The sequence below is a fragment of the Taudactylus pleione genome, unplaced genomic scaffold (assembly GCF_031769625.1).
Source record: "Taudactylus pleione unplaced genomic scaffold, aTauple2 ptg000397bl, whole genome shotgun sequence".
Lineage (NCBI taxonomy): Eukaryota > Metazoa > Chordata > Amphibia > Anura > Myobatrachidae > Taudactylus > Taudactylus pleione.
The window spans coordinates 8,759,249-8,785,391 of NW_028284799.1; the positions used below are offsets into that span (position 1 = coordinate 8,759,249).

The window sequence follows — 26,143 nt, forward strand, 5'->3', positions numbered from 1 at the left end:
AAAAGCAATTCCCAACCTGACAGCAGCCCCTTGATGAACAACACAGTACCCCTTTTTGGACAACAAAGCACCCCTGCGGAGTGCGGACAGGCCACCTGCAGAGTCACAAATACGTGGATGGGAAACTGCGGCCTGGCCGGCAGTGTCACCGAACAATAATAGCGTAGCTAACACGAAAAAAAACCCCATAAAAACATTATTTTTTATTTTTTGTGGAATGATAAATTTATTTCTCTTTTATTTTTTTACACTGGGGAAGAGCACCCCTGGATTGATAGAGCACCCCCCTGGACAACTCAGCACCCCTTTATGAACTGCAGCCCTAGCCCCTTGATGGACAGGACAACACAGCAACACCCCTTCATGGACAACACAGCAGCAGCCCTTTATATACTGCAGCCCCAGGACAACAGTGACACAGTAGCACACCTTTATGTACTGATTACTGAAGCCCCTCTTTATGTACTGCAGCCCCAGCCCCTTTATGAACAACACAGCAGCAGCCCTTTATGTACTGCAGCCCCAGCCCCTTGACTGACAGGACAACAGTGACACAGCAGCACCCATTTATGTACTGATTACTGAAGCCCCCCTTTATGTACTGCAGCCCCAGACCCTTTTTGGACAACACAGCAGCAGCCTGCAGCCCCAGACCCTGACAGGACAACACAATGACACAGCAGCATGTGCACAGAGCAGCAGGTGAAAATTACACCGATCATCGGGACCTTTATACAATCCAAAACCTGCGAGAATCCGACAGCGGTTGGATGAAGAGTTTTGCCCTGTTTTCGGATCCAAGTCAGGCGGGAAAACCCGACCCGGACTCGGATTTCGGCTCGGACACACAAAGGGCCTGATTCAGAGCCGGACGCTATTTGCGCTCGCTCGTTCAGAAAATAGGGGTGGCTATTCAAATGAACCGTTCGCTCTTTGCGGTCTGTTCACGCCTCTATGTCTGAACGAGCGAACAAAACTTGCGGTCGTTTTTTTGAAAAATACGCCCCCTGGCCGCTCGCATCCTACGTCATGTCCGCTATTTATTAGATTAATCAAGTACATCGACCAGGGTATGAACTGCTCGCTATTCTTGTGGTTGGTTTTTGCTACCACAATTTTGCGAGCAGTTCTGGCTATAAAATAACCCAGTGACGTGGTCAATGACGCTGCTGTTTTAATTATGCACACCCTTAAAACGCCCGTTTTGACCTTTAAGCACGTCTGCGTTCTGATCTCCACTCCCCGTTTTCAAGCACCTTCCCCTGTTACCACCCACATACGCCTCATTCTGTCACTCAAAATAGCAGGCATTCGCTATTTAGCGAACAAATTATTTTCGGCCGCACTGACTGGTTCGCGCATGCGTATTACGATCCGTACACATGCGCAGTTGGGCAAACATCGCTCGGTGCTAACGAGCGGCCGCTTACGAGCGGCTCTGAATCAGGCCCAAAGTTTGGATTAGTCCTGTTCCTGGAGAACCGGACCCGCTCATCTCTAATTAAAACAAATAAAATGTTTTCGCTATTTACAGACAGTGAATTGATAAAATATATGAGAAATCAATATTTAAAAAATACAGGCTCTGTAAAATAACATCAGGCATACAATTAAAATAAACCAAAACAATAAACAAGTGAGCTATTGTATTAATTTATTAATGGTTCAAAGGTGTTCCCCAATTGTATAATAGCTGTGATAATTATTTTGACCCCTCCCAATCTTTACATTAGCTCTCCCTATATGGGTGAATAAGGCTAAGTCTAATCAGAGTATAGTCTCATAGACATGATTCATTTAAAGTAAAATATTTGTAGCTTACCCTATTCCAGCGCCAGCTATCCATCTTTTTATCTAAAAAATTTATGTAAATGGATGTGGAAGTTTTACTTTTAAAAGATTAAAAAAATATAACCTGTATACTAATGTTTGGATCATTTTAAACACTCCTATACATGTCTATACCATTAAATATAATAGGCTTGATTCTGAGTTGGACTCAAGTCCAAAAGCAGTCGCCATCTGCGATTATCAGCAGACTGTGCATGCACAAAGAAAACATTTGCCAACAGCGCATGTACCACACCACACCATGCATACACACCTTGACAAGATAATACAGTTCACTCCGTGTATGGAGGTTTCTCTCCATTCATAAAATGAGAGTTTCCTGGCGGCAGCTGGCAGTTACCATGCAGACGAACAGAACTTCTGTGCTTGTTTAAGGATCTTTTGCACCCAGAATGGGGTGTGTGCAAGTGCCAATGTTGAATGATAAGGGCTGCAGCTGAAAAAACAGTGTGCAGAGCGATGCATACACATGAAGCTGCAAAGATACACACATAGAATGAAGGATACTTGCATAATGTAGTAAATGTGGCCAGGGTGGTTGAGACAGCCGCTGGGCCGGGTACCGAAGGGGGCGTGGACAAAAATGGGAGGCATGGCAACGCTCAGTCTGAGAAAATAGTAATGGAAATTATGTGTGGCGCTGGGAAACAGTACCGCACGCTGCAAAGGGGGCCCTTTATACCCCTCAGCAGCCAGGGGCTGGCTGGCAACTTTTAGCCTGGGGGGCAAATGCATGCAGGCGGCCCTGCCAGAGGAGTAGCGTGTAGCCAGAATATGCGTGCTACGGCGCCCCCGCCCTCAAGTGTTCCAGGGAGGAGGCGGGTCCATATGGGATTAATGTAAGGTAAAAATATAGATTAGGGCAGCCCCCTGTCGTAGTGCCCATATGCAGTGCCACAGGAGAGAACACCCTTATGCAGGCCTCCAGTAGTGCCCCCAGTAGTAGTCCCCCCCCTTGTAGTGCCCCCAGTAGTAGTCCCCCCTTTGCAGTGCCCCCAGTAGTAGTCCCCCCCTTTGCAGTGCCCCCATTAGTAGTAGTCCCCCCCTTGTAGTGCCCCCAGTAGTAGTAGTCCCCCCCCTGTAGTGCTCCCAGTAGAAGTCCCCCCCTTGTAGTGTCCCCAGTAGTAGTAGTAGTCCCCCCCTTGTAATGTCCCCAGTAGTAGTAGTCCCCCCCCCTTGTAGTGTCCCCAATAGTAGTAGTCCCCCCCTTGTAGTGTCCCCAGTAGTAGTAGTCCCCCACCCCCCTTGTAGTGCCCCCAGTAGTAGTTGTAGTCGTCCCCTTATAGTGCCCCCAGTAGTAGTCCCCAGTAGTAGTAGTCCCCTCCCCCTTGTAGTGCCCCCAGAAGTAGTAGTCCCCCACCCCCCTTGTGTCCCCAGTAGTAGTAGTAGTAGTCCCAGTAGTAGTAGTCCCCCACCCCCCTTGTAGTGCCCCCAGTAGTAGTAGTAATAGTCCCCTTATAGTGCCCCCATTAGTAGTAGTCACCTCCCCCTTGTAGTGCCCCCAGTAGTCGTAGTCCCCCCCTTTGTAGTGCCCCCAGTAGTGCCAGAACCCCCCCCAGTAGACACATAATATAAAAAACTAAATAAAAAAAACCACTTACCTGAATCCCGCCGCCGCTGCCATCTGCTCCTCCGTCTGTCCTCCCGGGCCGGGCCGCTCTGCATTATGGGAGAGACGTCATATGATATCATGACGTCTCTCCCATTGCCCACTGCAGGAGCCGGAAGATGGAGCGGCTCCCGCAGTGGGCGCAGCAGCTGCTTATAACAAACACACAGCTGCCGGAGCCGGCGGCTGTGTGTCAGTGTAGCTCTGACCAAACTTCGTCCGGTCCGCGCTACACACGCGGTGCAGTCTGTATCACAGTGACACAGACTGCACCGGCCCACGCCCCGCATGACGCTGCGGCCCGGGGGGCACATGGCACCCTGCCCCCCGGCCCGGCCCTCCACTGTCAGCAGCTGACATGCATGCCGGGTCCTTCCCACAGACCTGGATTTGGATTATCAGTATTCCTCCCCCCTCTCGGCACCCTGCATCTGACCGCTGTGGGTGTTCACATATGTTGCCACAGGATCAAGCCCAGTTTGGTTAAAGGAACACAAGATTTCTTTTAGGAGGTAAAAACTGTCCTTACCGTCGTCATGCCCCCCCCAAACCTGCATTCTCCCTCTTTTGTCCTAACTGCCACTTCACCTTCCAAATATCATGGAAGCAGGAAGTTTATGAAAACTAAATTGCTCAAAAATATGTAATGTATTCTCACAAAGTCATTAGGCAGAGCGCTTCTGAAATGTCTGTGGGCGCTATCATCAAATGCTGGCAGCAATCCCCGCCTGGGCACAGTACTTTGTTGCATTTACAAGCGCTTTCACAAGACAGAGAGCAAGAGGGCAATTTAGGTAGATAGCACAGATAATGCTCTAGGGATGTAGTTAATATCCCGATGATCGGAATGCCAGCTGCCGAAATCCCGACATGACTGGGGTTGCCGATGCCGAAATCCCGGCAACCGGCATTCCGATCATAAGGAGACTGGGGCAAAGTAAGTATCAGCCGCGGAGGGGGGGAGGGTTAGGTTTAGGCAACCCAGGGGGACTTAGGGTTAGGCTGCGATAGGGGGGAGGTTAAGGTTAGGCACTAAGGGGGGGTTAGGCACTTACCGGGAGGGTTAGCGTGCGGGGTAGGGAGGGTTAGTGTTAGGGTATAAAAAAGGAGGGTTAGGTGGTAAATAGGAAAGGCGAACATTACTTTCCATTCCCCTGTCGGGATTCGAACCATCGGGATGCCGCTGTCAGTGTACGTGTAAGTGTAAGTTTAGGCACCACAGGGGTACTTAGGGTTAGGCTGCGCAAGGGGGAAGGTTAGGGTTAGGCTCCAGACAGGGTGGGTTAGGTTTAGGCACCACCAAGGGGAGGATACGGTTAAGCACTAAGGGTGGAGGGTTAGGGTTAGGCACTAAAGGGAGAGGGTTAGGTTTAGGCACTTACTGGGAGGGTTAGGGTGCGGGGTAGAGAGGGTTACTGTTTGGGTACAAAAAAGGAGAGATAGGGAGTAAATAGGACAGGGGAACAGTACTTACTGTTCCCTTGTCAGGATTCCACTGTCAGTGTACTCACAGCAGGCATCTCCTCCGTCAGTATTTCATACTGATTCCATGCTCTATAGCTGACATTTCGGGGATACAGTATAGCATGAGTATGTACATATTTTAAAATAATGTTGCTTCTAGCAATGTCAAGTGTGTTCTTTTGCTACTCTGGACACCCAGTATTGCATAGTAAAAAGCCATTCCTATCTAATGTATACTTTATGGCAATGCAAGATAATCTCTTTCTGCACTGCTTCTGTGTGAGCTGGTTTTCAGATGTACAGGAAACTATTCTTCTAACATACCTTTATAAATAGGACTTGAGGTGAATAGGTCACAAAGACAAGTTACCCAGTGTCTGACCATTATAGATGTCTATTTTAATGTTTGCCTGTAAGATGCAGGAATTCAAGCAGCAAATTGCTGGTCACAGGGGAGATTAGATAAATCTGCTCACTATGTGCTGCTGAAGATGATTGATTTTTAACGGGTCCTGATTAAATGCTTTAAATGCTGAAAAATGTCTACCCTCTGCCGTGTAATAACTTTCATTATTAATGCATCTCGCTAAAGGATAAGCAGAATAGAAAGGAGGGCTGGCATGGGAGTGGAAGAATTAGACTTTCAAAAAAAGAATAGAAAATCTATTGAGAAGGTTGGGAAGATTAGGGGGTATATCTTTTGTATTCCTTTCAGATATTCAGCAAAACATGTCAGTAAAATACTGTGAACTAAGAGGGCAATTAACAAAACACTATCATACCATTATATACAGATGTGTCCTCATACATCTAGCCTTCTTGTGCGTTAAACAGTCCTAGTCACGGAATGCCGTTGCGTGACTCAGTAGCGCCGAGCGTCTTTCCGTGCGACTTTTTACCTTCTTATTTGCCCAAGCAGCTTTTGCTGATTAAAATGATATGTAGCATGCCTATATTCTGTGTGTGACTGCGGCTGTATCTGATTGTAAAATGCTACGTTACAGTGTCAGCAGCAGTAACACTGTAGCGTTTTGCATGCAGATACACCTGCAGTCACACACCGAATATAGGCATGCTGCATATCATTTTAATCAGCAGAAGCTGCTTGTGCTACCTATTCACATCCAGTGCAAATAAGACACATTTGAAGGTAAACAAGTTGCATGAAAGACGCTTGTCGCTACAGAGTCACATGGAGCTCCCTCGTTATGTGTAGCGCGACTTGTAGCGCACGGAGTATAGATGTATGTGGACCCACCTGTATAGTATGGTTGATAAAAGATATATCCAAAGACAATCTTACAATATATCTTTGGGTGCTATGGGGTATATTTACTAGTGCGTGTTTTTAGAAGTGGAGATGTTGCCCATAGCAACTAATCAGATTCTAGCTATTATCTTCTAGAAGGTGCTAGATAAATGATAAGTAGAATCTGGTTGGTTGCTATGGTTAACATTTATCTTTTAAAAAAAAAGAAAAAACTTACTTTAGTAAATATACTGCTATTTTTTTTTTGCACATATCCAATGTGTTAGTAAATGCCTAGATCATTTGTGTATACTTTTTAAAAGCTTGCAAATGTTTGCTCATCCTGAACCATCATTCACAGGCAAGTCGTTGCGGCAAATGCTGACCAATGTTCATCCATACTGTACTTGCCTACTTTTGAAAAAGCATTTTAGGGAGATTGTGAAAGCAACACCTACAGTACATCTGAGAGGCATCTCAGTAAATTGATTTACATCCAAATGTAAACGAGTCCCAAAGCACTACTTGTTGATGAAAACACACTGATACTTATCAGAAAATGCATGTAGCCCATACTTGCCGACAATCTGGCTGCTCCTTCTGGGAGGGAGCAGCCAGATCGGCAGAACAGGGGGCGTGGCCGGCAAAAGGGTGTGGGTCCAAATGAGCGGCGGTCGGTTTGTGGGCGTGACAGGGGCGGGGCCACACGATCGCGTCATTTTAGCCCCGCCCCCGCTACACAATGCCGGAAAAAAGGCATTGCGAAGCAGGGGGCGGGGCCAAAATGACACAAATCGCGTCAGCAGCCCCCCGCTGCGGGGGTTTATCAGGTAATGGGGAGGGGGGGGTCGGGGGATCGGCGGCAGGCGGGAGGCTTGCCTGCCTTTCGGGGGCGGCGGGAGCTGTACCCGTTTATCGGGAGGCTCCCGCCTGAATCGGGAGGGTAGTCAACCCTGATGTAGCCATAGGAATCATTGTGCCTTATAACCAATGCAGGGAAATTATACTAATGATCCCATTTGAATGTATATATCTCTGTTTTTTATTAATATAACAGCTTCATAATGGGGGAAAGTTGGAATCAGGGAGATTGCTACTATTTCAGGGGGATGAAGTCAGGAAGCCGACGGTCGAAATGCCGACCGCTGGCTTCCCGACTGTCAAATACCGGCAAAGTGCTAATGACAGGCGTCAAAATCCCGACGCCTGTCATTAGACCTACACCGGGAGCCCAACGTCCTGCATACTAAACGAAGGTAATCTGTGTGCGGACAGCCGTGGGGGGGAGGGTTAGGTTTTAGGGCTCCCGGGAGGACTTTGGGTTAGGCACCCCCCCGGGAGGGTTAGGTTTAGGCTAGGGGAAGGGGGGGGTGTTAGGGTTAGGCACCCCCAGTGGGAGGTTAGGGTTAGGCACCCCCCCGGAAGACAGGTTTAGGCTGTGGGGAAGGGGGGGTCAGGTTTAGGCACTTAGAGGGGGGTTAGGGTTAGGCACTAGGGAGGGAGTTTAGGGATAGGCACCCCTAAATGAGGGTTAGAGTTAAGGGGGGTTAGGTTAGTTAATACTTACCTTTAGAGCTGTCGGGATCTTCACTGGTGTCGGTCTCCCATTTCAGGGAGTCTCCCTGACAATGAGGGAGAGTTGGCAAGTATGCCCAGTAGTGGATGTAGCAGTGACACTTATCTGCAACTTGGGGAATGAGAAGGTGAAGTGCAGTAACTTGATGATTCTACATCTGTCTTACAGTAGGGTATAAGTAAGTTTTAGCCATTTCTGAAACTCTCTTTCAATATTGGAACTGTCATGTTTCATGCCCAAAGATATTGTATAACTGCCATGTGCTCTGGGATTACAATAATAATATATTGTTCATTGTTTTATTTGTTCTAATAAATTTTGATTGAAATTGAGTCTATACAAGATACATACTATAGAGAAAAGCACTCTGGGGGTCATTCAGTCCCGCTCGCGAGCGCAGGACGCTCGCAAGCGGGTCGATGTTACCCCAATGCGCATGCGCACGACAGAGGGAGCTCCGTCGTGCACATGCGCGAGACCCGGACAGCGACAGCCAAGCTGTCGCTCCGGGTCTCGCACCAAAGGGGGCGTGCTGTCGATGGTGACTGAGAGCACGCCCCCTTTGGTGGGTGTACCGGGGGCATGGCTGCCAGATGGAGGCGTTCCCATGGGAACACCTACCGTCTGGATCCGGCCCCACTGACATCACTAGTGATGTCAGTGGGAGTGATTTTGGCTCTGATAGAGCCAAAATCACTCCAGGGCTTGCGGTCACTGAGACCCTACCGCAGGGTCTCCGTCGCAAGCCCCATGGTCGCGATGGTCTTGACCATCGCGACCATCATCATGGACGCTCGCTATAACTGTGGATGGTCACCCACAGCTATGCGAGCGTCCAAGAGGCCGCTCCATTTTCAGGTAGGAGGGCCCTGATTCAGAGCGAGCGTTCTGGTCAGAGCGTCCGGCTATGAATCAGGCCCTCTGTCCACACAAGGAAAAAAAAACTCAGGTGATTATGACCTGATTCAGAGTAGATCACAATTTTGAGGCTCAAAGTTATGTGTAAATTTAAGGCAGCACAACTTCAGCATAACAAGAGTATTCCGAGCTGCACATATCTCAAAACATAGTGAAAATATGTGGCCACATAATAATGAGTGCCATTATAAAAAGAGAGTATTGAAATAGATAAACCGCCTATGCTTTATTTAGAAGATGCTTCTCCGGCCAAGCTTGTCCCATAGGGGGAAAGTGGGTTAATGCCATACAATGATAGCACAACATTTTGGAGCTTGTTAAATAGCCTCATATTGACATCCCCATAGAGTACTAAGAGGACAGCTGTTGCAACCGCCTTTGTATCTACAATATCTCATGCATTATATTCTACATACACACTTTATATGTCATTGGACAGACTTTACAATGAGTACACTTCAAAACCTATGCTGTTTGTAGAATAAGTCATATTTCACATTTTGCTTGCCTAAACTGTCATTATGAATACTTCTTCCCCCAGTGCCCACAGAAGACTGAGCAGTTCGGTATCACCACCCCCAAAGAAAAGAAAGAAGAAGAAATCTGGACGTAAGAGGAGCCGGTGAGTCATTTTCTTATACATTTCAGTAGTGTTTGCTGTGTGATTGAACTTATACAGAATAACTTGCTTACACCAGAGTCACCAAGAGGAGCTAATGATAAATTGCAACATTTAGAAGCTATTACAGCAACACTGCAATGCAGTAGCCTGAATCTTCCTAATTAGTTTTTTAGACAAATGGGAAGACGCTATCTGTAGACAAGAATAAACGGTGACTGAGTAAGTCAGTCAATAACTAGTCCTGAGCATGCATTCTGTCATGAAATATAAAGTGACAATTGAAGTTGAATGCCTCTTCAGCCTCAGCCCTCCGAAAAACTGCACAGGCACAATAACTTACAAAGCCCTATGTGCGAGAAGGTTCCACTTTTGGAAAATTGATCTTGAATTGTGTAGAATTCTCATTTAAAAAAAAAAATAAAAAAACTTTTTTGCTATAAGACATTTTCATCTTTCTCACCTTGCTGAAATGTGTATCTAAAAGGCAGGCAGATTGTGGCTTGCTGAGTTATAGTTCAACAAACCTTTGCACATTCATTTTTATTGTAGGGTGTGTCATTTGTAAAGACGCATGTCACAGCGCCTTGTCCCTCTGTATACAATATGTGGGTTTTGTTCACTACCAATTTTATTTATTATATTGGAATACTACTGTAGATAATATCTGTTTCTGCTGCCAACATTCATTTTTTCAAGCATTTATGCTTTTGGCTTCCACATGATACAGCATCTGTCTTGCAAAACTGTATTGCAGTGTATGAGCTCATTCTGCAGTAGCTACAGATCACTGGATAGGGGAAGAAGCTCTGTGATCCATTATTTAATACTCTTATCGCCATGGACATGAAGATAACAATAATATAATTTTTTATTACTCAGTCTTTTTACTGCATTGTGAACATCATTCATTGCTAAAGTCATAAGCATTATAGAAGTAAGAAATGAACTAAACAGGCATTTTAATATTTCTCTGTTTTATGTACAGTACAGTGCATCATTACTGATGTTTGGAGAAAATCAGTATTACGTAGTTCATAAAATACATAGTTTAAACGCTTAGGAATAATCATTTGTTTTCAAAGCCATAGGAGATCATTTGCAGTTGGATGTAAGTCTATTATTGGCCACAATATATTTCCCTACTGTGCATGCATAGCAAAATGCATCCATATGTAGATGCCTGGAGAGATGAACATAGTACGGCATGTACAAATGTACTCCTTGGGGATGCAACTTAATCCTACTTGGATGCATCATCAGATACTTCTTAGGAGACATATCTAGGTACTGGAGATCTGGTGCAAAGATCATGACAACTGCAGAGTTTTATAGATGCTTCTGATCGGCCATTTGTGCATTGGTCCCTCCAGCTTACAGTCATGGGTGTCAAAATGGGGAGGAGTGGGTACTAATTACCCAGGGCTGTGTCTGAGGGGTCTGGCGGGGGTCCAGGCCAACTGTGGAGGAGGAGAAATGCTCCCTCTGCGGCATGTGCATAGTATTTTTCATTTATTTTGTTCAGAGTGAGCTTGGCTATGCCTCTAATTTGGGTACGTCCCCTGTATAACTAAAGGCCGCCATATGTATTGGTGGCTCTACTTCTAGTATTCCTTTTGGGTATGGTCATAATGTCGACATTCAACATGTAGATAATGGTGAAATGTCGACATGTTAACAGTAGAAATATTGGTGTTGTCGACCGAATACTACATCCCTTCCATTCACCAGCATCATAGCATCAAGCTATGGCCATCTATATGGATCTCTTATTTGTCTTTCTCATTCCCACCACTGCATACCCATTGACTTTTTAAGAGCAGTAAATGGCCGCTTTGGGAGTGTTTATATTTGATTACATTTGATATGGAATATGCATTTTTTTGATTTATTACTACCACTGTCAAGACACCATATTGTCTTGTATGCATGATACTTCATTATAGTCTATTGTGTACAAATGCAGTAATTATGCAATTTTTTCATTTATGATTGTCAAACTGCATCTCTATGTTATAATCGGGCATAAATATATGTATTTATATGCCTGACACAGAAATATTGCAGTCTTGGATAAATCTTGAGATACATGTGACTCAACATATACTGTACATGTAAGACCAAAAGTTTTGAAAATTTTCTGTCAAACTATAAATTACAATAAGCCCTTAATATAGAATTATATTATGATAGCTTTTATGAAAGCTATGTGGCTACTTCATTACTCTAGTAGATGACTTAACAAAAAAAAAACTTCTTGTAGTTGGATCTTCTAATTTCACTCCTTGGTAAATTGCATTATAAATGTAAAGTAAGCTTGTGTTGTCATCATAACAGACTATTGGGCTGAGAGCAAAGCAAATAAAACTCTATTATGGCAGATCATACATGAGCCCCATGGATCAGATAGAACTTTAAAACAGTGCATAATAAATAATGACAGATAGCTGTGTGTGCATTTAAATTGCTTAAATTAGTTTGAATAGTAATCAATTAAATATATATGGTGGCGGTTTAAAGAATGGACAGGGAAACAAAAAAACTAATTCACACCACAAACCCATTCACTGGTATTCAACTCTTCTTTCATGTGTACATGTTGGACCCATCCGGGCAGATCACGTCATCACTCCCAGCAGGACATTATCAAACTTTATGAGGAGAGCGCACCCAAGAGAACTTTATCAACAGCAAATAAATGCCGTTCATTACAACCAATGCCAGGCACCTAACTAGTCACAGCACAGTCACCATGTCCCAATCAAACAGACCACTCAGCTACACTAACCTCCAAATAGGAGGAATGAAACCACATCCCGCCATATACAGAATGGGAAACCCAACACTTTACCAGGGTCGGAACTAGGCGTGTGCAACCCGTGCCACCACACAGAGTGCAAGGACTCTTTGGGCAGCACCATCGCCATCCCATGTGTCTGTTTTCTGACTAGCAGGGTGCCTGGAATGGCATCCTGCAGCCAGGATCGCTTGTGAAGTGCCATCCTGATGGCATCCTTATGTAGTGCTGAGTTTGCATTGCGATCGCAATGGATTAGTATTCTATCTCAGTTGAACTGTGTGCGTACTAGAATGGTCCACTTTAACATTGACAAAAACAAAGATGCTTGAATCATGCCTCCACATAGACTATTTTTGTTCATTATAATGTAGTAAATTGTGTACCAAATGTTAGCTTTGTACGTTGTAGTTTAGTGGTCACCCAGAATTTTACTTTCTGGAAGCTGACACAAATGGAGATTATGCTTTTCAAATGTTTTCTCATGGTTATTCTGCTCTACTGAAGGCCCAGAAGTTTTAGTTTTCAACTGCTTTCAGAAAGTATTGATAAAAATGTTTATAGTGCAGTGGATATTGCCCTCTTCCAAGATCCTGTATTAAACAAATTAAGACAGGAAATGTTGGAATATTTACCAAATGCACTGGAAAAACAGCGACCAATAGACAATTATCAAGAGCTTTTGCATTTATCTCTTTTGTTTCTTGGTGGTGGAAATAGCAGGGAAACATTTTGAGCTCCTGGTCCTACTCACCATGCTCGATGGATGGGTAAAGGTATTTACGCTCTGAAAGTATGTCTCTTTCTAAATCAGTTCCAGTTAACACCTAGAAAGGCAAACAACATGGTGAATTTGGCTTTGTTTGTAAGTCTGGTTTATGTAAAGTATTGGAATGAAGCTCCATTGGGAATTACAGCACCATATAATGACATTGAGCTCTTAAGTCTCCTAAAAATCTACCCTGATGTAACAATTGCTAAGAAAGCTTTTACCAGACACCTCTGGTTCTTTCTGAACACTTGGTAGCTTCAGCATTTTTTGAAAATTGACTGTCTACGAAAACCAAAGAAAAAAATGGTAAAAAATCTGAAACATCCACAGCTACCCGATTTTCCACGACGTATTCAACTATCTGAGGATGCAGATCTAAGTCTAGAAAAGTTCAATATAGGGTGATACCTAAATATTGTTTGTTTGGAAAATGTTTTGGTGTACTACCCATTGATGTATTAAGGAATAAAAATAACCTTGTGGAGAAAGAAAATTTTAATGTTTTAGTTTTTGGACCACCCTAGTGTGTACGCAATATTGCGATCTATAATGAATCAGGTCCTGAGTATAGAGTGCCAGGGAGGGATGCTAGGGATCTCTCTCCTGGTACATTTTGCGATCTGTAGCCCATAGGCAACAGCAGCTAACGTTACCTTGAGATAGCATCAGCTACCAGGGCTAGTCTCCGGAATGCAGATACATTCAGGGGATTCTATAAATTTGAAGTTATCTCCCAAAAATAGAAACATGCGTGTGTATAAATAGATACAGTCAGGTGCATAAATATTGGGACATTGACAGCATTTGGCCTCTATTCACCACCACAATGGCTTTGAAATGAAACAAACAAGATGTGCTTTAACTGCAGACTTTCAGATTTAATTTGAGGGTAATTACATCCAAATCCGGTGAACGGTGTAGGAATTGCAACGGTTTATATATGTGCCTCCCACTTTTTAAGGGGCCAAAAGTAATGGGACAAATTAAACAATCCTAAATCTAACTTTAATTTTTTAATACTTTGTTGCAAATCCTTTGCAGGCAATTACAGCCTGAAGTCTGGAATTCATAGACATCACCAGATGCTGGGTTTCATCCCTGGTGATGCTCTGCCAGGCCTCTACTGCAAATGTCTTCAGTTCCTGCTTGTTCTTGGGGCATTTTCCCTTCAGTTTTGTCTTCATCAAGTGAAATGCATGCTCATTCGGATTCAGGTCAGGGGATTGACTTGGCCATTGCATAACATTCCACTTTTTAGCCTTAAAAAACTCTTTGGTTGCTTTTGCAGTATGCTTCGGGTCATTGTCCATCTGCACTGTGAAGCGCCGCCCAATGAGTTCTGAAGCATATGACTGAATATGAGCATATAATATTGCCGGAAACACTTCAGAATTCATTCTGCTGCTTTTGTCAGCAGTCACATCATCAATCAATACAAGGGAACCAGTTCCATTGGCAGCCATACATGCCAACGCCATGAAACTACCACCATCATGCTTCACTTTTGAGGTGGTATGTTTTGGATCATGAGCAGTTCATTTCCTTCTCCATAATCTTCTCTTCCCATCACTCTGGTACAAGTTTTTTGCCACACCTAATGTTTTTGCTATCTCTCTGATGGGTTTGTTTTGATTTTTCAGCCTAATGATGGCTTGCTTCACTGATAGTGACAGTTCTTTGGATCTCATATTGAGAAAGGACATCAACTGATTCCAAATGCAAATGTCACACCTAGAATCAACTCCAGACCTTTTACCTGCTTAATTGATAATGAAATAACAAGGGAATAGCCCACACCTGTCCATGAAATAGCATTTGAGTTGATAGTCCCATTACTTTTTGCCCCTTAAAAAGTGGGAGGCACATATAGAAACAGTTGTAATTCCTACTCCGTTCACCTGATTTGGATGCAATTACCCTCAAATTAAATCTGAAAGTCTGCAGTTAAAGCACATCTTGTTTGTTTCATTTCAAAGCCATTGTGGTGGTGAATAGAAGCCAAAATATGAAAATTCTGTCAATGTCCCAATATTTATGCACCTGACTGTAGATATATAGATAGATGTATAGATAGATATGAGATAGAGAGAGAGATAGATAGATATGCACCATATTTATTTTCCATTTTTTTTGGGGGGGGGGTCACGAAATTATAACTTTCCTCTGGGCGTCTGGGATGAACTTACGCCACTGGTCCCACATATTATCCTATAGCTTAGCCCATGGACACAGCAACACTCGGGAAGAGGGAAGTGTAAAGGGCAATAGCGGCCATACATGTTCAGACACAGCAAATGTCTCACTACTCCAATATGGAGTGCATCAAAACACCAACATGAAATCACAGCATGACCAATCAGGCACCACACCACACAGAAAAACACAATCAACTGGAAGAGAGGGGCGGGGTATGGGGGATGGGGGAAGAGCAGGGGAAGAATGAGCAGACTTGAGGTAAAATCAAAACCTATGGAAGAGCCAATATAGAATCAGACCCATATCATAGGGAAAAAACGAAAACCCCTGCGCATTAGTATGCACCTGCTCATCTTGTGAAGGATGCACCAGCAAGAACCTTTATGCAGATATATGAATCTCTGGTCATAGGCTGCTAACAAAGCTATGCCAATAGAGAAAAGTAGAATTCATGCATACCATTAGCCATAAGCCCAAAGACAGGTCACCACAAAGGAAAATATTACCAGTCTAAAAATCCATAACACAAAGGACCCAAAGTCTTGGATCCAATACCTTCCACATGCAAGAAAGCTCTGTCAGCGCAAATTATCGACGATTCACACACATTTAATGAACAGCTACCAGGAATGGGTTTGGGATTGGACCTGGCCACCAGCAAAAATAAGCGAGGCATGATGCAATATCTCTAAAGCACCAGCATTATGTCAGCACCAGGCAGAAGGCCTGAGCCCACATATGGCATAAAAGACATAAATGTTATACATTTAAACCCAGATGAGGCCAGAAGAGGTTGGCATACAGTCGTTGTATGCATTACAACATGAGACAACCTACTGTGTGGATGTCTAAGCAGATAATATCAGACATCACTCCTCCTGTTAAACTCCGGAAAGACGAGGTCAGAAGTAGTATAGGTGCATGTATTACCAAGGATCTAATCTGTGGAAGGAAATGCTAACCTGCTACTTAAAACTCAGTGAGAGCCAACACAGATATGAAAGAAGGGGATGCAGAGACAACAATGCCGCAAAACAGAAGGTGTCAGTCGAATCAAGGAGGTATAAAGCATGGTGAATCAGGGATTTGGGGGTATATTTATCACAAACCGCAACTCAGATGCGAATGGGATGTGATAAATTTGCCCAAATTTGCAATGCGATATTTTAATACATTGCAAGAATTTATCAAATATCACATACAGGAATACAGCTTGTGAGAAAGCTCTGTCTCTTTGAATCCCCTCCAAGCACTTCTCAGGGTATTTTTTGCTCATAGGGAGAGCTGCTAAAGGTGAAGTCTCTCCCTCACAATTCCACTGACTAACTAAACTTATCATGTTTTTATACCTTAGCTGGTCTTAATTGAGGTAAGGGTGTGGTTCCTCCCTAGCTACAAGGAGGTTATCCCTTTCCTCAGAATGTGGGAGATACCCACTCTGTCACATACCTCCCCCGTTAAAGGGCGAACCTAAATCGCCCGCGGTGGAAGCCCTTCTCTCCAGCACAGTTCGGGACAAAAATCTGCATTTATATGTAAACATCTCGGTCTGTGCCGGACTTCAACAGAAAAAGGCTGGAGAGCCAGGTACCACCTTGTCAGTCTTGCGTTACAATTTTTCATAGACTGTAACCATTTTAATGGTACTTGATCAGTAACCAAAGTAAACCTGGCCCCACAAAGATAATAACTCAATGACTCAAGATCCCATTTTATAGTGAGGCATTCTTTTCTGTTACAGAATACCTAATCTCTCATGGGAACAACTTTCTACTAAGGTGTAGAATAGGGAGTTCAATGCCATCAAACTCCTGACACAAAACTGCCCCCAAGGCCCCACATCTGAGGCGTCTATTTGTGCAACAAAAGGCTTGGTAAACTCTGGGGACTTTAAAACCGGGCCTTTACACAAAAGATGTTTAATTTTGGTGAACGCAGACTGACAGTCCCTAGACCACTCAAGTTTATTTGGAGCAGAATTTTTCAAAAGACCTGTTAAAGGAGCCGCTAAGGTAGAAAATTGAGGCAAAAACCTCCTGTAATAGCCTGCTAAACCCAAAAAGGACCATATCTCTTTCTGGGGCATCAGCTTTTGCCTGTACCTTACTCACAAGGGGCTTCAGACACCCACTCCCCACCACATACCCTAAGTACTTGGTTTCATTATTACCTAAAACACATTTCTTCAAATCAGCAGTTAAACCTGCCTCTCTCAAAGACAGAAGAACAGCCCTAACCCTATTAATATGGGCATTCCAATGCTGACTATATATGATAATATTGTCCAAGTATGCTGCAGGATAATTCTAATGAGGACGAAGCATCCAGTTAATTACCCTCTAAAAAGAGGCTGGGGCACCATGCAAGCCAAAAGGCAGTGTTTTCCACTGAAAGAGGCCCAACGGAGTAGAAAAAGCAGTTTTCTTCCTAGCTTCCTCTGTCAGCTCAATTTGCCAATATCCCTTCATAAGATCAAGGGTAGAAATATATGTGGCTGAACCTAACCTATAAAGCAGGTCACTATGACCATTACCAGGGTCTATAAAAAAAACACCTCTTGATTCTAACATGGTAAATCTGCCTACCTCTATGGGAGTCAGGTTGAGAGACTTCATAATTTACTTCACAACCTTTCTAATTACTTCAAATGGACCTTGTCACTTTGCTAGTAATTTACTTCCCTAGATAGCAACAAAAGAACTTTATCCCCAGGTGAAAAAACTTGAGTTCGGGCATTACGGTTATAGAGAAGTTTTTGAACCTCCTGTGCATTTATCAAATTTTCCCTGGCCAATTGACATAATAGGTCTATGCGATTACGCATCTGGACCACATATTGAAGGATGCTTTTGCCCTCTATTGGTTGTTCTTCCCATGCTTCCCACAGAAGGTTGACAACACCACGTGGCTTCCTCCCAAAAAGAAACTCAAAAGGGGCAAAGCCAGTAGAAGCTTGGGGCACTTCTTTGATTGCAAATAACAAATAGGGTAGAAACTCATCCCACATTTTTTCTGTCCCTATAAACTTCCTTAACATAGACTTTAGTGTACCGTTGAATCTTTCGACTAAACCATCTGTTTGGGGATGATATACTGAGGTTCTGACAGATTTAATTTTTAACAACTTTATCACCCCCTGCATTAACTTAGACATAAAGTTTGTTCCTTAGTCGGTAAGAATGTCTGTAGATAATCCAACCCTGGAAAACAGCTCTAATAACTTAGTCGCTACCTGTTTAGCTGTAGCGACCCTTAAGGGAAATGCCTCAGGATAACGGGTGGCATAGTCAACCACAACTAAAATTAATTTATAGCCTTTAGATGGTGGTTCAATTGGACCCAATAAATTAATGCCTATTTTTTCAAAGGCAACCCCTACAATTGGAAGAGGAAACAGCGGGGTAGGAGACAGTCGGTTTACTGTTGTCTTTTGACAGACTGAACAAGCGGAACAGAACCGTGAGACCTCAGAATAAACACCTGGCCAATAGAACCGGGAGGTTATTCTCTCCACCATCTTATCCCGTCCCAATTGACCACCCTAAGGAACTGCATGGGCTAAAACTAGAACCTGCTTTCTGAAAGGGACCACCAACTGTCGTATTACCTCCCCAATTTGTTTGTGCTTGTCTAGTCGATATAAAACCTCTTTAAGCAACACAAAATGGGGATATTTTACTTCTGTTACATGTGACAATAGGACACCATTCACTGAAAGAACCTTTTCAAAGTCCCTTTTTAAAGCAGGATCTTCCCATTGGGCCTTTCTTAAATCAGGTTGAAGCGCAAGGGGAAGTGTTAAGATCTCTTCATTAATACTACTTAATTGAACCTCAGCATTGTTCCCCACGCCACAAGGATTAGGCGGGCTGCTAGACACATCAGTGTTCCTAGACCTCTCAACATTACCATGTACATCAGCATGCATAGGCACATTAATAATGACAGGTTCACCAGAATTATCAGATACACTGCCATGAACAGGAACATCAGCATTTACAAGCACATTGCAAGCAGTAACATTATGGGAAAAGACCTTTTGTCCCAACAAAACATCACGAGCAGGCCAGTCTCTGTGATACCTTCTCCTTTGTTTCTTAGATTTAGGAACCTTTACCTGAGACAGAAGCAAATTAGGGGAGATGGGAAATGTCTCTCCAAGGGTTGCTGCAGGCACCTGTTCCTCCAGCAGAACAAGAGCCCGGAAGTGAGGCCAGTCACAACCTACTGTATTAGCACAGGGGCTGGTAACCAAGGGACACCCACCCACACGTAGTTTGGCAGTCTCCCCAGATTATCAAAGAGACCATGGCAACATGAAAGGCCTGAACATCTCCATGCACACAACAGATGCAGACTAGTTTGTGGGGCAACAACAACTCAGGGGACAACATATCCCTTTGTATCAGGGTAGTAGCAGATCCAGAGTTCACCAAGCCCTCGACCAGTCTATTACTGACTTGCACACATACCTGTATTCTAGGCAGAAGAGGGCAGGTCTCTACAGCTGTAAAAACACTGGAAAAAGAGCAATCCATCTGTGGACATGCCCACTCTTGATGGCCACCTTGGCCACACGGGGAACACACTTGAGTTGGTGTTATTGGGGAAGTCCTCAACAATGGACCTCCATCTTCTGGAAAACAGACGGCCATCACCTTTCCCATAGAACGACTTCTGGGCTAAAAACCCTCTTTAAGTGAAGAGAAGGGCAAAGCTGTGGGCCTCAATTTCCCCGGAGCCATCGTCTGCGAGGAATACTGGTACCTATCTGAATCCATACTTTGGGGCACCTTATCCCAAGACAATGCCTGCTGTGGAGACAGACAGGGAGACTCCAGCATAATTAAAGAAGAAAGATTCTCCATACCATCCTGCGCCTGCAAAGCATTATCCACTAGCCGGACAGCAGAATCCAAATTCTCAACTCGATGCAGCTGGACCCAGTGAGCAACTTTGGCGGGGAGAAGTGCAACAAACTGTTCAAGAGTGACCAACTCTACCAGCTGGGCGGAATTATGTAGGTCCAGCTGCAGCCATTTAACTTCAAGGTCAGCAAGTTTCTGGGCCAAGATGCGTGGCCTTCCATCAGGATCATAGGACACAGAACTGAATTTCTTCCTGTTCACTTCTGGATAGAGGCCAAACCGATCTGCTATGGCAGCCTTCACTTGGTCATATATTTTTGCATCTTTCAGAGAGAAGGTGGCATATGCAGCTTGGGCCTCCCCTGTTAGCAGAGGGGCAATCTGTATGGCACAGGCATCTTTGGGCCATGCTTTCAAGGTAGCAACCCTTTCAAAAGTGGTAAGAAAGGCCTCCACATCATCTGAGGCTTGCATTTTGGGAAGCACTGGAGCAGTTACCACTGCTTGCTGCTGTTTAAAACGGCTTCCCTGGTGGCCTCCTTGGCACAGGACCCACTTTATCCCACTTCTGACACAACAATATAGCGGGTAAATTCAGACGACCAATGGGAGACTGAGATTATGCAAACAGGTAAGCTTTTTATTCCAGGCTTGAAAAAGCAGAGGCAGTGTAATGACTTCTTACATAAGGCAAACAGAGTTCATGAACAATAATACAGCTTACATGAGACAGCAGTTCAAACAAGTAGAGTATTCCCAGCACAGTCATGGTTCAGATTGTCCAGCATAGGGAGAGCTGCTTAAGGTGCAATCTCTCCCTCACATTTCCACTGACTAGCTAAACTTACCAGGTTTTATACCTTAGCTGGTCTTAATTTGAAATAAGGATGTGGTTCCTCCCTACCTACAGGGAGGTTAACCCTTTCCTCAGAATGTGGGAGAGACCCACTCTGACACAGGCACATTGGACACATTTTACACACACCATGCTATTTTGTTATGGGGTGTTCAGAGAGTAATGCAGGAGCCCAGATGAGGCCCCCAGAGCAACACTTTTAATTGTTAGAAGCTTTAGTAAATCTACCCGTAAGATACATTACACTAAACACATTAGACTTTATCACCTATTCTCAGAAAACCATTCACCCATAATGATTTCACCACCGACAATGTGTTATTATATAATAACATAGTTATTATACATTGATAAACAAAATACATAGATATGGGGGGCAGAGATGAGAGGGGAGACATGTGAGAGATAGAGGCATCCTGAAAATGAGTGAACAGAGATGAGAGAGACAGATGGAGGACGAGGGGATAGATAGAGACAGAGACAATGATGGGGGGGTTGGGGACACACAGATGAGAGAGAGAGACTGCAGCGCTGGACACAATAGCTAGAAGACAGGTGCCTAAGAATTGTGTGATACGCATTAGTTTCCAGGAAAGCAGGCCGGTGTCGCCCCCTCCCCTCCCCCCAATGAGACTGCGGCTTGGAGACACTGAGGTCTATGTACTAAGCAGTGATAAGTGACTGAGTGAAAAGTGATAAGGTGCCAGCCAATCAGCTCCCAACTGTAATTTTTCAAACACAGCCTGTGAGATGACAGTTGGAAGCTGATTGGCTGGCACTTATCACAGACTTATCACTTTTCACTCTATCTCTTATCACTGCTTAGTACATAGACCACACTGTGAGCAAACTCACAGATGGAGGCCTGCAATGTGTTGTACACATCCTGAACATGCTCAGTCCTTCCACCATCGTAGATGTACACAAGCAATCAGGTTTGCGTACATCTCTGAATGAGGACCCTAGTAGAGTTTTTCCCACAATCTTTTCCAGCATGCTGATGCTGAAGCATAAAAGTAGAATGTGGACCAAATACTACAGCTCCATACTCTGATCAATTGTAGTGATGATAGGGCATAGCTTAGTTTTGTGGGAATAGCTTAGTTTTATTTTGTCCAGGGTGTTATTGATATGGAGTATGCATGTTCTCCATGTGTTTGTGTGGGTTTTAGAGGTGCTCAGGCTTCTTCTCACAATCGACAACAACCACACCCGGGCACTAAAGATATACAATAATGACAACAATTACAGTATCTGTATGAAAAAGATATAATAAAGCTGCTTCCCAATTGTCAGCCTCCAATAAAACTGAAAAAACTATGCATAATATATAAGAGGTGAATGAATACATGAGTCACCTATATGGAGCGCTTAAATATAGACTTCAAGATTAGTTATGTATAATAACACAACTTATTAAGATCATGTAAAAAACATGTAAAAAGTCCTTGAAATCAGCAACTATAAAGCTGTATTTATGTATCCCACGCAATTAGTTACATTTATATCATCTGTTAATGTTTAAAGAAAATTCACTTTAATATATTGTTTCCTCAGAGTGATGTTGTTACCAGATAGATAAATTGCCTCTGGTTATATAACACAATGATAATAATTCCTCCTGAAGGTGCCGGTTATATAGCAAAAAATCTCCACTCCAGTGGTAATTGATTTTGTGAGCTACAGTCTGTTAGTAATCAACGGCAGCCAGTTTAGGATAGTGAAGTAGCAATAATGAGTCCCTGTATAGTCACCCAGCTCTTTCTCCACTTGGAGATCTGTAGGAGAGATGCCGGTCCAGAAACAGCGCTAGTCACGCTAGTAGCATACCTTTTTTATGTGCTTTAGGTAAATCCAAGGAGAACAATGTTCTTATATGCGGTCTCGCTGCATGCTGTGAAAGCTCTTATGCCAGAAGCCGAAGTGGTCTAACTGCAAGCTGCGGTAGTTCAACAACGGAGCTGGAGACTTAGCGTTTGCTGAAGGTGATTGCGTGAGCTGGATACAAGATATCAGTTTTCCCTTTACGCGTAAATAGTAGAATCTGGACCAAATACTACAGCTCCATACTTTGATCAATTGTAGTGATGATAGGGCATATGGGGGGATAGCTTAGTTTTATTTTGTCCAGGGTATTATTGGTATGGAGTATGCATGTTCTCCATGTGTTTGTGTGGGTGCTAGAGGTGCCCAGGCTTCTTCTCACAATCCACAAGCATACTAGTTTTACACATAAAGTTTGTGATAGTTTTTAATTTCATTTTTGTTTTGTGCAGGCGAGAAATGCAAGAATTTAAGGGGTACTAAAATAAAAGTAGGTGACAAAAAATGAATTTCCAGACTGCAGGCCACCAATGTGCGATGTGATGTGATAAGGCATTGTGTTACTTAGGGGAGAAGCATAAACAGAGGAAAGAATCCACTTACTGAATGCTGTCATATTCTTCTTTAGGGTGGCAGTAATCACAGCATGCTTAAAAGTAGATGTAAACATTTCACATGAGAAAAGAATAAATATTTCAGTTAGATTGGAAATCAGTGCAGGTGAGAGATGGGTAGAACAGGATTCAGAGGACAGATCTGCTAAATTCATAATTTCCTTCTACTTAGCATAAGGGTCCTGATTCAGAGAGGTACGCTAATGCTGCCCAGCTGCAAATTTGTACGCAGCGATTGTGCAAATATATGCAAATGTCACAGCTGCTGTGCTTTGTGTTCAGACGGCATGGGTTTGAAATGCCGGTGGCTGCCCGACAGGATGAAAATCCAGACAGAGGCAGGTAAGTATGCTAACCTCCCCTGTCCCCCTCCTAACCCTCCCTTAGTGGTGCCTAAGCCTAACCTCCCCCCTAGTGCCTAACCCTAACCTCCCCCCGAGGGTGCCTAACCCCCCCTTACCACTCCCTAAACCTAACCCTCCCGGGGGGGGCTAACCCTAACCTCTCCCTCTCCCTGGGGGTGCATAACCCTAACCCTCCCCCCTAGGGGTGCCAAACCCTAACCACCCCCCCAAAAAAACTTAACGCTAACCCCGCTAATTGCCCTAAACCTAACCTTCCCCCCCTGCGGCTTATAGGACGGGCGCCCCAGACTTACCTTGTTCGGGCACACGTCATCCTGGATTCCGGCATCGGGATTATGATAGGCATCGGTATTTTGACACCTATCATAAATCCCTAGCCGCCATTCTGCTTTTGGGATTATGACACATAACTACATCCCTTTCAGACGTCCACAAGCAGCTTCACAAATTCAAGCGACTACATACAAAGACACAGCTTAGTCGCAGATCAGTCGATTATCAATTGCAGTCGCGGGCAGACACACCCCGAAGACGGTCGCAAGACACCTGCCACTCCCCATTGCCACCAACAAATGGTCATTGCCTGTCAATCACTGTCTCTGCCTAGTTGCACCCACTTAGCAAGTGGATATTTGGTTGAGTTCCATGCCACTATGAGATGCCCCGCAGATCTGCAAAGAGATGTTGGCCATCCCACACCCAAATTCAAAATGAGGAAACTATTCAGCGGAACCTATTCTATGGACTAAGAAATAATATTGAGTAGGATTGCCATATACTTGTAAATTGTTAAAAATGTGTGTTTTATTAATCAGGTGAATCCAGTAGTATTGTACTCAGTATTACAGTGTGATGTTCTGGGTTGTTTGTGGACCCAGGGTGGTAGCAGGAGCGATCACAGAAGCAGATTTAAAAATAAAACTAGAATTTTTAATAAGTGCTTGAGTAGACATATAATGGCAGTAAATAAAAGTCCAGGAATATATAATGTGCACAAGAGTTCTGTGGTGGGAGTAAAAGGGTTAATGTCCAAGTAGAAACAATTAGAGCTGTCCAGGTGTGCAGGTAGTGAAACTGAAAATAATCAAGCCAGGTTTGCAGGTAGTGAACTGAAAATAAACAAGCCAGGTATACAGGTAGTGAACTGAAGCGCAGGATGTCAGCAGGCTCAGGCACTCAGGTATGGGCAAGGGTGATAGAGGTAGTCCAGTGGGAGCTAGGAGCTGGCAGGCAGCGAACTCACAGGAACAGGAAAGCACAGAGAACTCCCTCTCAGCTAGGCTGAGATACACGTTGCACTGGCAAAGAAGGAAGGCACTGACCCTTCCTAAATACCCCATGCCGTGCTGTTACTGGCCGGAGGGAACATGTGACTCACCAGGATTGGCCAGCCGCATCACATGGCCAGAAGGCAAGATGGCGGCGCCCATGCCAAACAGAACGGAGACGCCGCGAGGCCTCACCAGTGCAGAGTGACCACAGGGCCGCGCAACAACGCGCGCAGCCAAAGCCCCCTGCCAGACACCAGCTCAGCCACCAGACAGCCCGCGCCACAACGACCTCACAGGTAACACCCGCCTAGAGCCATGCTGAAATACCCTGGCCGTGACATACAGGTGGTGATATATAACTACACCTTTTAGTTCTCATGCCATGGAGGAATTAATTCACATTACCATCCATGAGGCTTATGAATGAGTGTTATATCACCCACAATGTAGATAAAAGGCAAAGAAGAGCACAAATATGCATTTTATAATCCTTACAAATGATGGCCCTCATTCAGAGCCGTACGCTCTGAGCAGAGCGCACGCTCTGAATGTGGGCCGCCCTCCATAATTCTGGAGCGTCCTCCTGGACGCTCGTATAGCTGTGGGTCACCACCCACAGCCTATACGAGCGTGCAGTTTGATGGCCGCGATGGTCGTGACCATCGCGACCATCGAAACTGCGAGCCGGAGCCTGCGGTTGAGGTTTTCAACCACAAGGCCCGGAGTGATTTTGGCTCTATCAGAGCCAAAATCACTCCCACTGACATCACTAGTGATGTCAGTGGGCCGGCTTCTGACGGTAGGCGTTCCCCTGGGAACGCCCCCGTCAGGGAGGCACGCCCCCGGCACGCCCACCAAAGGGGGCGTGCTGTCAATCAACATCGACAGCACGCCCCCTTTGATCAGACACAACGAGCGAAGGACTTTCCTTGGCTCGTCGCGTCTGGCGCATGCGCACGATGGAACTCCCGCCGTCGTGCGCATGCGCAGTGCACAACATCGACCCACTGGCGAGCGGACAGCCGCTTGCGAGTGGGTCTGAATCAGGCCCAATGTGTTTTATTTCATTTGCTTCCCTAAAACATTATATAGTTTAGTACCTACCTAGATATGTATGATGAAAAATGGTTTTACATCCTATTTAATTGCAGAAAGGATCTTGAAACTTATTATTGGTCTCCAAAGCCAAATTTACTAAACTCTTCTTTTAACTCTCTATTTATTTGCGACAGTACCTAGTGCAAAAGGGGATGTAGTCATTAAGTCGACAAAAACAATGTCGACACCACAATGT

The 26,143-nt window shown here is 44.4% G+C and overlaps 1 protein-coding gene across 3 annotated transcripts in view; it reads left to right on the plus strand.

The window, feature by feature from the left end:
* SRRM3 (serine/arginine repetitive matrix 3) overlaps positions 1 to 26,143 on the plus strand; it is a 454,137-nt gene that overhangs the window by 351,741 nt on the left and 76,253 nt on the right. For all 3 annotated transcript variants that reach the window (XM_088446398.1, XM_088446399.1, XM_088446400.1), the window contains exon 6: positions 9,209 to 9,289. In XM_088446398.1, coding sequence (XP_088302524.1) covers positions 9,209 to 9,289 — 81 coding nt within the window. The remainder of the gene's footprint in view (positions 1 to 9,208; positions 9,290 to 26,143) is intronic.